We start from the raw sequence: 12,567 nt of genomic DNA, 5'->3' as shown, positions 1-12,567 counted from the left end.
TATGAGTAGTTGTGATGGTTTGGGTGTTCCCCGCCCCCCCCCACATTAGAAGTTACCCAGACTAATCTCAGCTGGCTCTGGGAATTTAAATGAAGCTATTTATTTACAGCTAGCACAATATACAAGCAGATATTTACAGTATATACAGTTATATACAGAAATATACAAGGTAGAAGGTAATACAGAAGCACAACTGCCCTCCCAGAAACCTGAGTCCCCAGGAGGGGCTCTCAACCACCCCTTCACCTTCCCCCTGCCCCTCTCAACCTTACCCCAGTCCTAAGGAAGAATAGAGGTGCAGCCAACAGGTTAAGGAGCAAAGGTGAGTGGAAGGTGAGGTTAGGGAGATGTTGCTCAGCCAGCAGCCCAGCCAGAAAGATGCAAATTGGCGAGAGTGTTATCTAATGTTTTCCTTTCTTCTTCAGCAAGACTCTGAGGGGAGCAGCCATCACCATTGTTTTCCTTTCACAGCCTGTAATCTAGTTCTTCTCACCAAAACATTCTAGCCTGCTTCAAAGTAGCACGTAGTTTCTTTCTCAATTATGTCTAATGGCGTTGTTCAGTAATTATTTCTCCTTTTTAAAAGGAAATTACTCCTCCGTGGCTTTTTGTGTCTTGAAGGATCTTTTTTTTTCTTTAACTCCAGATTAATTATGAGAGTTGCTAATATCAAATTAAGCTAATAGTTTGTGGTGTTCTGTTTTCCTTTACATACAGGGTGTAGCGATTACATCTCTGCAGGTGGGTTCTTACACTCTTGAGCTGTAGTCACTTTAATATCTTCTTGTTCTAAGTCAACTTTTGGAGCAAAGTTAGAGTTGTTTGCTACACCTAACTTTGAATACTTTGGTAATCACTCAGCCTCCTTACCTGAGAGGCACTGTCCCAGGTTAGGGCCATGAGCTACTGAGGACAGAAAGGAGGCTTACTCCTTCTGAAGAGTAAGAATGAAGATGCTGCACACTGATAGGAAGTAGAAAGGGAGATTCTGTTTACAGGTGCATGTATGCAAAAGGCAGTCAGGTAGAATGAGTACATCCACAAGCTAGAGTAAGTCTATCGGACTAAAACCTTCTAGAATCTTCCACCCTTCCACCTTCGTCAGGCCTGAGAGTAGGCCAAAACCGCCCTCCCCAGCTTAGGCCTGTGAGGCCTCAGCAGGCCTCGTGATGCAGCTCAGAATTCCCTGCCAGCCAGAAGCCATCTCCCCACACAAACCCACACCTTCTTCCCAGAGAAAAGACGTGAAGGGGGGAGAAGAGAAGAGCTCTGTATCAGCCAGACATTGCCTTATAAGCTGTGATACTGGAAAACAGAATAGACAACTCGACTCTGTAGTTTTCTTAAGGTAACCTGGGACCCCTCAGACTACCCCAAACAAACCGAAAGGGTTCAGCACCATGTTTATCTTCCTTGTGCAAGAAATCCACTTCCTTACTGCCTCTCACCTCCCCATTTCTGTTTCTGGTGTCATTAGCTTTTTGGGGGAGGTCTGTGCTCCATCAGTAATGTACTGGCTTCTGTCTCAGTAGTAATATTCTCTAGAATTACATGGAAATTCTCTTCAGATTTTGCTCTCTAGTTTGATAGAAAGTATTATAGTAGTAGTTTAGTAGGTATGTTTAATGTGAGGGGTAGTTTAGAACTGTTTGAACTGGCAGTTAGAAGTCAGTGTATGAAAGACACTACTGTGTAGTCGCTGTTGAGAGGTGGGCAGAGGAGTGCTAAGGTTTTTTCATTTAGTTTTGGACAATCCAGTACTGAAGTTTTGTGTTTCCTTTGTGGCACGGTATTATTCAAATAGTTTTTCTGAGTTTGGCTTTCGTTTCTGTTATGTTAATGGTTACAGGGAAGGTTTCCCAGAGTAAACTGGAGAGAATGATTTTTTTTGGGGGGGAAAAGAAACCTCAAACTAAAAAATGGGTACCTGTTCTATATAGGAAATAGATTTGAGGGCAAAATGTTTGAGAGAAACTCAATCGAGGGGTTTAAAGATAGTTTATCTCTCAAATTTCCTGTCAGTGGAGTAGGTGACATTTATGTCTAGTGTTGTTGGTTCATTGAACCAAGTCTTGTCATTTGTAGCTTACACTCAGAAATGCTTCAGTTTCTTTTTCTTCACCAATAGAAGGAAGGGCCAATGAACAAGTAAAAAAAATAACAAGCCAAAGTCATCTTACAGGTTAAACAATTTATCTGTTTTTTTACTGCTCAATTTCCAGAAAGCAGCTTTGCTTAAAACCAAGAATCCCTGCCCAAGTCCATAAATGTTCTGAATTCCAGTCGTGTTCAGCTAACAATAGGCTGCTTTTCCTGGCTGCCTGCCCTGAAAGGCCAGTGTGCTCCAGCCTTCCTCCTTCTTCTTTTTTCGTGGATCATCTGCAGGCAAAATTATGTTTGTAGTGATACCCTGCCATTTCTTTTTGGTCTACAGTGATACATTTTGGAGTAATCTAATAAGATCTGTTCATCTGTACAAATACCAATAGAATCTGCAGCTCAGTCTGTTATTTGTGCAGGTTTGACAAGGCCTTTGGAGTGAGTATACAACATTATTTAAATCAGGGGCTGTAGCACTTGGACTGTTCTTCTCTGCAGGTGCTGTGAGAGATGGTGGTAAACTGTTTTAAACTGAATCTTTTTAAGTTTATGAAATAGGTGCTATTTGTTGTTTGCTATTCCAGAGATAGAAGATCAATCTGTCTTACTGTGTACAGAGTCCTTTCCAAGGTTTGCATACATAGAGTGGTTAAAAGGAGATTGAATTTTGGAGTTTTTTTACAATCTCTTCCTATTGCATGAATCCTAAGCAAATAAAACTTTCTCTGATCACCTTAAAGAAGTAAAGAGGTACCCTTTTTCTCCTGAAAAAAAGTGTTTCCTTCAGTCATGCTTCTCTCCTACACATATCTACAGCTTTGATGTGCAGTCTGCCTGATCTTTTATCTTTGTGCATGTGTGCAGGACTGTGCAAATTAGCACAGAATTTAACTCGGATTGTTTTGTAGCTTTCAGGTATATTCACAGTCTGTTGTGTCTTCAATGTTGGGTGTATCCACTTAGGTTTTGTCTTGGGTGAGAATAGATGCCTCTTGTTGTCTAGATTAATAGAGGACCACTAAGTCTTGTTTTTCCTGCTCTCTAGCATGAAGTGTGAATCACATAGGGTCATCAGCAAGTTTTTTGTCATTTCTAATTGGAATCGAAGCCCATTCTGACATTATGATGCAAGTAATGTTGGAGTCCTGTACTTACCGAGTCTGGCTCTGTTTTTTGTTACATGGTCCAGCTGATTAATTAAACTGAAGTGTGTTTTGAATGGGTTTGTGCTTTTTAAACATTTTTGTACTTAATATTGATTAATTCTCCTGGCAGAACATAAATTTGAGTTCATTAACTACAAATTAGGCATTGACATAAGCAGAGTTGATGGGTATGTCTGGAGAGCCCAGTAAAGGGTTTTTTTTTTATATGTGTTAGAAGGTGACCCATGAATTTTAATGAAACTAAACAAGAAATTTGAGTCAACCCACTTGAATTAAAATGAACTGTAAATAGGCAAAATATTTAAGCATGTACATGCAGCAAAACACAAAAATCTTCGTTTTGATATTTAAATCACTTGATTGTGGTTATTTTAAGAAATCTATTGTATCTGTGTTTCTGTTTCTTTAGCCAGACCTAGGAACAGAGTGGTATCAAACGTAAATGGTATGTAGTAAACTAGAAAATCCTTGTTGTTCCTTAGGAATTATGAAAAACATAAACAACTTTCATAAATTGTTTTGTAAATCTTGAATTCCAAGTGAGAGCACTTTGACTATTGATTACATATGATTGGATGGATAAGTTGTTGATTTGAGTTTGTTGTTTTGTTGTTGGTTTTAGTCAAGAGTGAACTAAGGGCTAACCAAAAAGGAGATTAGACATTGTTTCTAAATCTTTTTTTAAGAAATGATTGTCCTTCTAGACACAGCCTTCAGCACGATATGGTAGTGTTCATGTTAGGATAGAGGTCTGTTGCTGCCTCTGTTCTTGCTCTGTGATGTGTCAATACCAGCTGCCTAGGGACTAGAATAAGAACAGAGAAGGGGAACAAGAAAAAACTAGTGATGCTCCCATATTCTTGCCTTGCTTCCAGGAAATTGGCTTTCAGGGACTTAATGAAAGAAGTAATAATGTATAGTCTCTTTACATGAATCAAAATTTTGTTCTGAGTTTGAACATTGATGATGACATGAGGATTGCTGTGCTTTTCCCACATATGTTCATTAAGGGAAAGGACACAGAGCCCAAAATTCATCACAGAAGTAAAGGCTCAGCACTACAGGGAGTAATAAGTGCACAAAACTACTGATAGAGGATCATCTTCATTTTTAATATTTGTGAAGAAATCATGTTCTATGAAATCAGCATCAAAGAAGAAAGAGGTTCATGCAATAGATCTACTCCACAGTGCTGTTTTAATCTGTTAATTAACGGAGATGAGCACATGTTTACAGTGACTTGTTGAGAGACCAGGTGCCTTTACTTTTGTTTCATCTTTGTCTACACTCAAACAGTAAACATTTTCCATGCGATTATGAAAGTAATGAAGCAGTGAATATTTATCAAGAGTAGGAAAGAGCAAATCATTTAATAAACCCTCAACTTTTCTAAGCAAAAAAACCACCAAACTGAATGGCTTTTGTTAATGTTAGATGTGATATGGAGAAGAATTACCCAATTGCCTAAAGGGAAGTCCAACTGTGTTCCATACTCTAATTTTTGAGAAGAATGGGGGGAGAGGGGGGATCAACTGTTTACCTAAGATGCAGTTATTTGTTAAGTACCTTTTTTTTCATTCTTGAAATGATAAAATGGATGGGGTAGGAGAGCAGATTCTTGAGAGCATAGAAACTTTATTGGTAAATGACTTCTATGGTCTAATTTAATTGAACCTGTGAAATGTATAGTAATTAAAGATAGCTAATAAGTAATTTTCTTCCATTTCTCTAGACACTGGAAGCCATTTTGAATTTCAAGTACTCTGGGGGACCAGGGCATATTGAAGGGTATTACCGCAACCTCTCACTAGGCCTTCATGTAGAAGTAGAGCCCTCTGTTTTCTTCACACGTGTTAGTACCCTGCCAGCAACAAGGTAAGCCTTTTGTTTCTTGTATATGTGACTTATTGTCTCTGTTATATTGACTATAACTTCCATCCCATGCTGGAGGCTTTTGTTGCCATTAGCAACACGTAGATAAAAAATTATGTGAGCAAATTTTTTTTCAGGCTTCCTCATTTAGGATTTTAATTACCTTTAACTGTAAGCTATCCTTAAAGTAATCCATGTGCATTAGACAATTCCTCAGGTTCAAATGTCTTTTCATGAGTTTTTTCTTTTTAACAAGGCCAGGGTGTTGCCTTCTTTCTGTATTTCTTGGCTATTGTGGTGTGTTGATTATTATGATGTTTTTTGTTTGTCTAACACAGCTTTACCTAATATGCATGTGTAAGTGTCTGTCTCTGGATGTGAGGAATAAATTGCAATCGTTTTCCCCTTTGGTACTTGCATACTCTTGTAATCCCAAGAATAGATTCATACACCATAGTGAGTTTAAAAAAAATCATGTCAACAGATGATGGCCAAATAGCTTAATCATGAAAATATGATTGCCCAAAATTCATCAGCCACTGAGTGCGATTGGTTTGATTGTGTTGGGTTTTTTTACTGAAATTATCTTGAGTTGCTACAAAATACATAGTTCCTATTTGTTGTTTTTATTAATTTTATACTGCTTTATATACTGCTTATGCAAAGCAACTGTTGCAAAAATTAATTCTGTAAGCTAACTGTTTTACCAATTGTTAACCAATGGGTTTTTGTTAATATAAGTTAACCTATGCTCTTTAATCTTTAAGTATTTGAATGTATTCAAACTGAGAATTCCATAGGTGGCCTTTGAGTTACTGTCAGTCAAAAGATGAATAAATGAGGTTGGGTTTTCAGGAAGAAAGATTAAGAGTGGACTTTGTTTCACTGTGTAAATACATCTTAGGTAAAAATATCAAAGAGGAGGAAATGCTTTTAGGGAAGGGTGAAGTTAGTTCAAGAAAAAAATGTTACAAATTGGGAATGAGTATGCTTTTATTAAAAATAGTCTTGTAGTAATTAGCTACCAGCTACAAAGTAGCAGGATTGTTTAAAAGATAAAGTGAGACCAAGCATTTTCTGTGGTTTAAATTCTGAAATTATTGCACTGATAGTACATAATTCTACTAATACTAATAGCTAAGAGGGAACATAACTGATTCAAGAGTTTCCTACTGGTCCCAGGAAGTTTTTCATAACAGACTTCAGAAATAAAGCCCAAAATAGGCAAGAAGGAATAAAAGTCTAGGGCATATTTGGAGGATATTTCAGTTTTAAAGAAGTGAGTGACCAGTACCATACCATTGCAAAAACGTCAAAGTATGGATGGACAACAACATAGCTTACAAAGCATGAAACTTTTTCTTTGGTTCCTGTAAACAAAAGAACTAGAGCAGGAAAAGTGATAAAATGTAACGTATGCTAAAGCAAAAGGTTAAGAACTTCTTAACCAGGGACCTAAGTGTTTAATTACACCACCAAGAGGATATGTTTTTCACAGCAGGTGTGGCAGTAATTAATGACCTTTGCATATAGCAAGGGAATTTTAAGTTAGGCAAAGATAATAGAATGCTGACTTTTTTTTTTTTCAAAAATGTTTAAAAGTGAGACAAACAAATTTATTTTAATGAGTAGATTGTGTCCAGGTCCTATAAAAGAGTGCTAAAACTGCACAGCTTTATTGGTAAGAAAGTTTGTCAAGCATTTTGTAGCATAACAGTTTTGTTTGTTTGTTTGTTTGTTTTTACAAACTGGTTAGTAAAGTAAATGCAATGCTACTTGCGAAGTCAGAACATAATATCTGGAACAGATGTTTGCAAATTCCAGGAACTTATTAATGATGTTCAGAGTTTCATCCCTGCAGTGGCACATTCTGAGGCTTTTGTAATGTTTTCAGGGTTTAATAAATGATCTCTTTTTAGCAGCCCAAAAGTACCACTGCATCTACTTCAAGTAGTATTCCAGAACATTCTTTATACAGGATAAAATACTCAGATTGCCTTTTTTTTGTATGCACAGTCCTCTTAATTCAGTGTCAAATATGTCCATTTTTACTCTGTGTATACATTGAAATGGGCAGCATGACTGCTCTTTTGGGTTCACTGTAGTTACATTCCCATAGTCATGGAGTGGCTTGGGTGTGAAGCTGTGAGCCTCCCATAAAAGCTTCAAGTAGAACACTATGCTTTTATTTGAAGCTCTCTTGTTGGTAAGCTGGCTTTGTGCTAGGTTTCTCTTGCTACATTTTGTGTGAGATGACATTATCTTACCCACCTTGTCAGTGTGTTCTCAGGAATTTACTATATGCAGAAAGTATTTATTACTGAAATCCTTAAAAATAGATTGAGGTGCTAATTCAAAGGTAGAATTTCTGCAACGTTCAGCTGTGTAAATTTTACAAGCCTTGTAGCAGCAGATGCTATATATAGTGGCTCTAGTTCAGCTCATGTTGTATGCATTTGCTTCATTCTTTGCCTGTTCTTCATAGCAATCAGCATTTAAGTCAGTGGAAATTTTATTTTGAGTGATTTGTTGGTTGGAGAGGTAGTGAAAGATGTGACTGTTTTTAATTAGAGTTCTTAAAAGCTTTACTGAGTTGGGGAAAATGCTGCAATATTTAAATTTCTTTCATAAATGTTTTATTGTAAGACCTGTCAGAAGGCTATTCAGATTTTTTTGGTCATGTTGTTGCATTAGGTATCTATGTTGATTCTTCATCAGAAGTCATGTGTCAATAGATACATTTCATGCTAACAAATATTAACAGAAATAAAGTTGTTTTCCAAACTGTTAATGATAACTTCTTATTTAATTAACAAAGTTTAGTTTTGTCTTTTCATGATCTCTGCCAGTATCTGAAACTTGATGACATCAAATTATAAATCAGAATTAGTACTTTTATATGCTGTATTAAAATATCCAATCTGATTTCCTTGTGATTTACAGATGAGATTTCATAGCTTAAATTCTGTGTGAGGAACTGAGCTGGTTTTGTTTAGTCATTATAAAAAAAATGTACTTTATAATTTACCATAGAATCATAGAATATAATCATAGAATCAACTAGGTTGGAATAGACCTCCAACATCATCCTGTCCAACCTATCCCCCAGCCCTATTCAGTCAACTAGACCCTGGCACTCAGTCCAGTGTTTTCTTGAACACCTCCAGGAATGGTGACTCCTCCACCTCCCTGGGCAGCCTATTCCAATGGCAAATCACTCTCTCTGTGAAGAACTTCCTCCTAAAAAATCCTTGTCAGCTGTCATTTCAGAATGACAGTTATCATTGCTTTCATTTTCTAGATTCAAATTTTTCACTTCCTTCTCTGCTTTTATTTTACATTTTACCTCAATAAAAGTAAGAAACAGTAGCTTAGTGGCTGCTAGGCTTAACAAGTCAAAGGAAAATAAAAAATTTAAACATTGATTCTTCCCTCAGGCATTTACTGAAAAAAAACCCACCAAAAAACCTCAAAAAACACAACGGAAAAATGTTAATGAAATAACTCCCCTCCCTCTCCCCACAATTGTAGCATAAAGGTTATGGTTTCTCTGATAGTCTTCCAAATTTAATTGGTATTTTACTTCACTGCTTGAGCAGGTATGTGTGGGAAATATCACTGAAACAACTTGCTGAAGCAACAGATTTTTGGTTTGGTTTTTTTTTCTTTTTAAAACTATCTGGCCAAACTTACATCTTCCAGTCATTCACAAGTTTCTGCTTTATAGAGAGAAGTTTCAGTAAGCTTTCATTTCAAATGCACTTCATGTTTTAAGATGGATTTAATCCTGACACTCTTGTTGGGACTTTAAAGTTTTAACAGAACAGCTTTTAACATAGTTCTGTGCTGGTCTGTGGAGGCTGGTCTGCTTGCTGTAGCCTTTAACATTCTGCAGTGCCTAATCTGTTACCTGATTCTGATTTGAATATCAGCTTTCCTGTCAGAAGAGATGATCTTCTGTCAGTAAATGGCCAACATCTGTTCTGAAGTGTATCAACTCAGCTGCCTGCATCCAAAGGAACTTGCAGAACAGCCTTGTGCTGAAAAATTGTTTGCCTCTGATCGTGTTACCTGTAATCCTTGATTCTGGTTGGTTGTGCTTGCCTGGAGATGATTGTCCTATGATGTATAATCAATCAAGAGTTTAGGTGTTTAAACCCGATAAGGGATATAAGAAATAATGAGTTAATAATTGGAAATCTATGTAGTAAAATTGTATTAATTGTCTTCTGTAATCAGAAAAAATGTCTTAATTGATTCTTTATCACATCTTAGCTCCAAAACTGCTGGTGGGACTTCAAGCCTCCAAACAGTTCTGTTGCCACTAGATTGCAGACTGCCAGGGAGATCTGATGCTAAAGGTTAGGCATAAGGGAAATGTGCTGTTGGCAGTTTTGTTCATTTTGACATATTGTTAGGTCTGAGAAAGTCTACTGTTGAAGCTTGTGCTAGCTGAATTGTCTTGAACTTTGTCCTTTATACATGTTGCTTCTTTCAAAGGCATATCTGCCTACTTTAATGGGCACAGAGTGTCCTTCTTGCTGCCTTGATCAAAGAACAGAGAGCATAAAAAAAAAAATCCAGAAAACCTACCCCTTCACGTTGCACATTTGTTAAGAATTCCATGTGCTGTGAGGTGCTTGTTGATCTCTTCATGTCCTTTGCCATTATGCCCTAAGTACTAAAATATCTTAAATAAAACCCATCTAGAAAATGGTAGAAAATCATGAGTCTTGGAGAGGCTGAGGGAGCTGGGATTTTTTAGCCTGGAGAAGAGTAGGCTCAGGGGTGACCTTATTGCTGTCTAGAACTACCTGAAGGGTGGTTGTGGCCAGGAGGAGGTTGCTCTCTTCTCTCAGGTGGCCAGCACCAGAACGAGAGGACACAGCCTCAGGCTGCGCCAGGGGAAATTTAGACTTGAGGTGAGGAGAAAGTTCTTCACTGAGAGAGTCATTGGACACTGGAATGGGCTGCCCGGGAAGGTGGTGGAGTCGCCGTCCCTGGGGCAGTTCAAGGCAAGATTGGACGTGGCACTTGGTGCCATGGTCTAGCTTTGAGCTCTGTGGTAAAGGGTTGGACTTGATGATCTATGAGGTCTCTTCCAACCTTGGTGATACTGTGATATATACATGGTGAGATGGTCTGAATTTGTAGGTGAGGTCCATCTGCAGTACAGCAGGGATTCTGCCTTCAATTTTGGGCAAAGCTCAGAAGCCAGTTATGTAAAAATATGCCAACTTTTAAATTTTACAAATTCAAGTTGATGAACAAGATTTTTTTTTTTTTTTTTTGAGCAATAGGACTTTTCTTCCCGTCTTAAAACCACCATAAAGCTGACAGGACATCAGCTGCAGATATCTTTTGGCAAGCACAGAGGCTTCTTCTAATTGAAAAAAAAGAACTGCAGCAGGTGTGACACTGTTCAAGTCAAAGTGTCAGTCCATCTAACAGTAGGATTTAATTTTCCTTTCATTTAATTTATATATATATATATTTACCATTAATGTGTAACATTCAATGAAATGTTACAGCTTTGTAAAGACGATACCAGCCCATACCAAGCCTGCATCATGCTCCCTGGTATAAGACCTTTCACTGTATTTAAAGTTAAGATCCATTATTCATCACCTTAGTTTCACCAAGGTGTTTGGAGGCTGAAAAAGAGCAGTCTTGACACTGTTGAGGGTTTTCAGAAGTTACTCAGCTTGGTGGGTAGTGCTTAGGGTCTTAATAAGATCTGACAGATATTGCCAAATTTCCATTCCTGTTTCCAGAGTTGCCAACATTTCTGTTACAGTAAATCAGGTTAGAAATCCTAATCATTGTGTATTTACAAGTCATAAAAGGGAAAGAGTAAACAGCATATTTCTTCAGCTCTTTTCTAAAAAACATTTTTGTCAAGCAATAAAATAAATTCTGTAACATTTTCTGAAATACTTCGGGGTATTATGTAGCTGAATGTTTAAATGTTCATATTAAGGATGAGAATCAGCTACCTACTGACAGGCAGCTGTTTCTAGCCTTCTGTTTCTCATCTGTTCAGTGTTCAACTGTCTTAGAACTTTGAAGGGTGAAGAAAAACTGTTTTGTTTGGATCCTTGAAGAGCAATCTGTGCAGTTCAGAGGAAGGCTAATATGTGACCTGCTTTATGTGAATGGTTGTTTTTACATGGAGAAAACAGTAGTAATAAAAGCTAGTCAAAATGAAACCCAGGCAAATTCAACTACAAATAAAGTTTTGATCAATTAAACTGATAAACAGAAAAATCCATCAAGCAATGAATTTAATAACAATCAGTTAGTGTTCTCAGGACTGGCTGTCATTCTAGAATATAGTCTTTATTTCACACTGCTGAAGTCAATATAGATTCTACTAAGCAAGAACCTATGACACTTGGGAGGTTAAATCCAATAGTTAAATCGTCTTGCTAATCTTAAATTCTGCTAATGGCAAAACATTGCTGTGAGTTCACAGAAGAGCAGCAAAAAGTATCCTACAGATTGGGGGAATTGATTTTTGAGATCAGAATGTTAAGTATGTACGCTTTGGCACATGAAGACGTGCGAACATAAATCTGCAAATATTTATAGATGTGCTGGGAATATTTAGCATAATTGAAAAGGTTTATAACTGGGAGAAGTCAGATGAGGACAGTTCTTGGAATATGTGAAAAGACCTTTTAACAGTAAAATGGATAATCTGTCTTCATCATCTAAAGATAGTCTCAAAAGCTTAACTTTTAGAGAATTTAATAACATTTAAGAAACCTTATAGAAAGCTCAGTAGCACCAACAAGTATGTTCTAGATAGCGGTTTTGCTGTATTGCTTGCTGTGTTTGTCAGTGGATTTTGGAGAATAGAGTTTTTGTCTGGCATGCCTGCAGTCATTGCCATTGCTTCTCTTCACTTTGTGATGGCTCCTTTGAAATAGAAATGCCCGTTTAAAGAAAACAGAAAAGAAATAAACAAAAGCATGGATGTGAAAATGCTCCATGATTTCTGTTGATGGGGATACAGCTGAGTCAGAATGTAGATAACTTGCCACCCACCCCACTTCCCAAGTGTTTCTTGTTTGAACTTTAAGCCACAAACAGAACCATAGTAAGATCATTCACTGAAGTGAGCTGTCATAAGAGCATGACAGCTGCATCTGTTTTTTAATTCTGTGTTAAATGTCATTGAAGAACACCCTCTACTCTCATTTCAGAATGGATTGGAAAGGCAGTAGCAATGCCCCTGAAAGAAATGTCTAGATCACAGTGTAATTGTCTCTTGCCATAAGTTCCTACCACCCCAATGTTGTGACTATTTTTGGAATAATAACTGGCGTTGTAAGGTTTAAAGAATACAGCATGATTCATCATGTCACTAACTTTTGTTAGTGTTATGTCCTGAATTGTACAACAGAGGATAACAGAATTTCATTTC

General features: G+C 37.3%; 1 protein-coding gene across 12 annotated transcripts in view; it reads left to right on the top strand.

Moving 5' to 3' along the window:
* The window catches only part of TRAPPC9 (trafficking protein particle complex subunit 9), a 443,292-nt gene that overhangs the window by 137,126 nt on the left and 293,599 nt on the right, over window positions 1–12,567 (top strand). For all 12 annotated transcript variants that reach the window (XM_064154350.1, XM_064154351.1, XM_064154352.1 and 9 more), the window contains one exon: window positions 4,999–5,141. In XM_064154350.1, the coding sequence (XP_064010420.1) occupies window positions 4,999–5,141 (143 nt within the window). The remainder of the gene's footprint in view (window positions 1–4,998; window positions 5,142–12,567) is intronic.

The sequence above is a fragment of the Pogoniulus pusillus genome, chromosome 14 (assembly GCF_015220805.1).
Source record: "Pogoniulus pusillus isolate bPogPus1 chromosome 14, bPogPus1.pri, whole genome shotgun sequence".
NCBI lineage: Eukaryota > Metazoa > Chordata > Aves > Piciformes > Lybiidae > Pogoniulus > Pogoniulus pusillus.
Note: the sequence above shows the minus strand (reverse complement) of the source record. Positions and strands in the feature narration are given on the sequence as shown.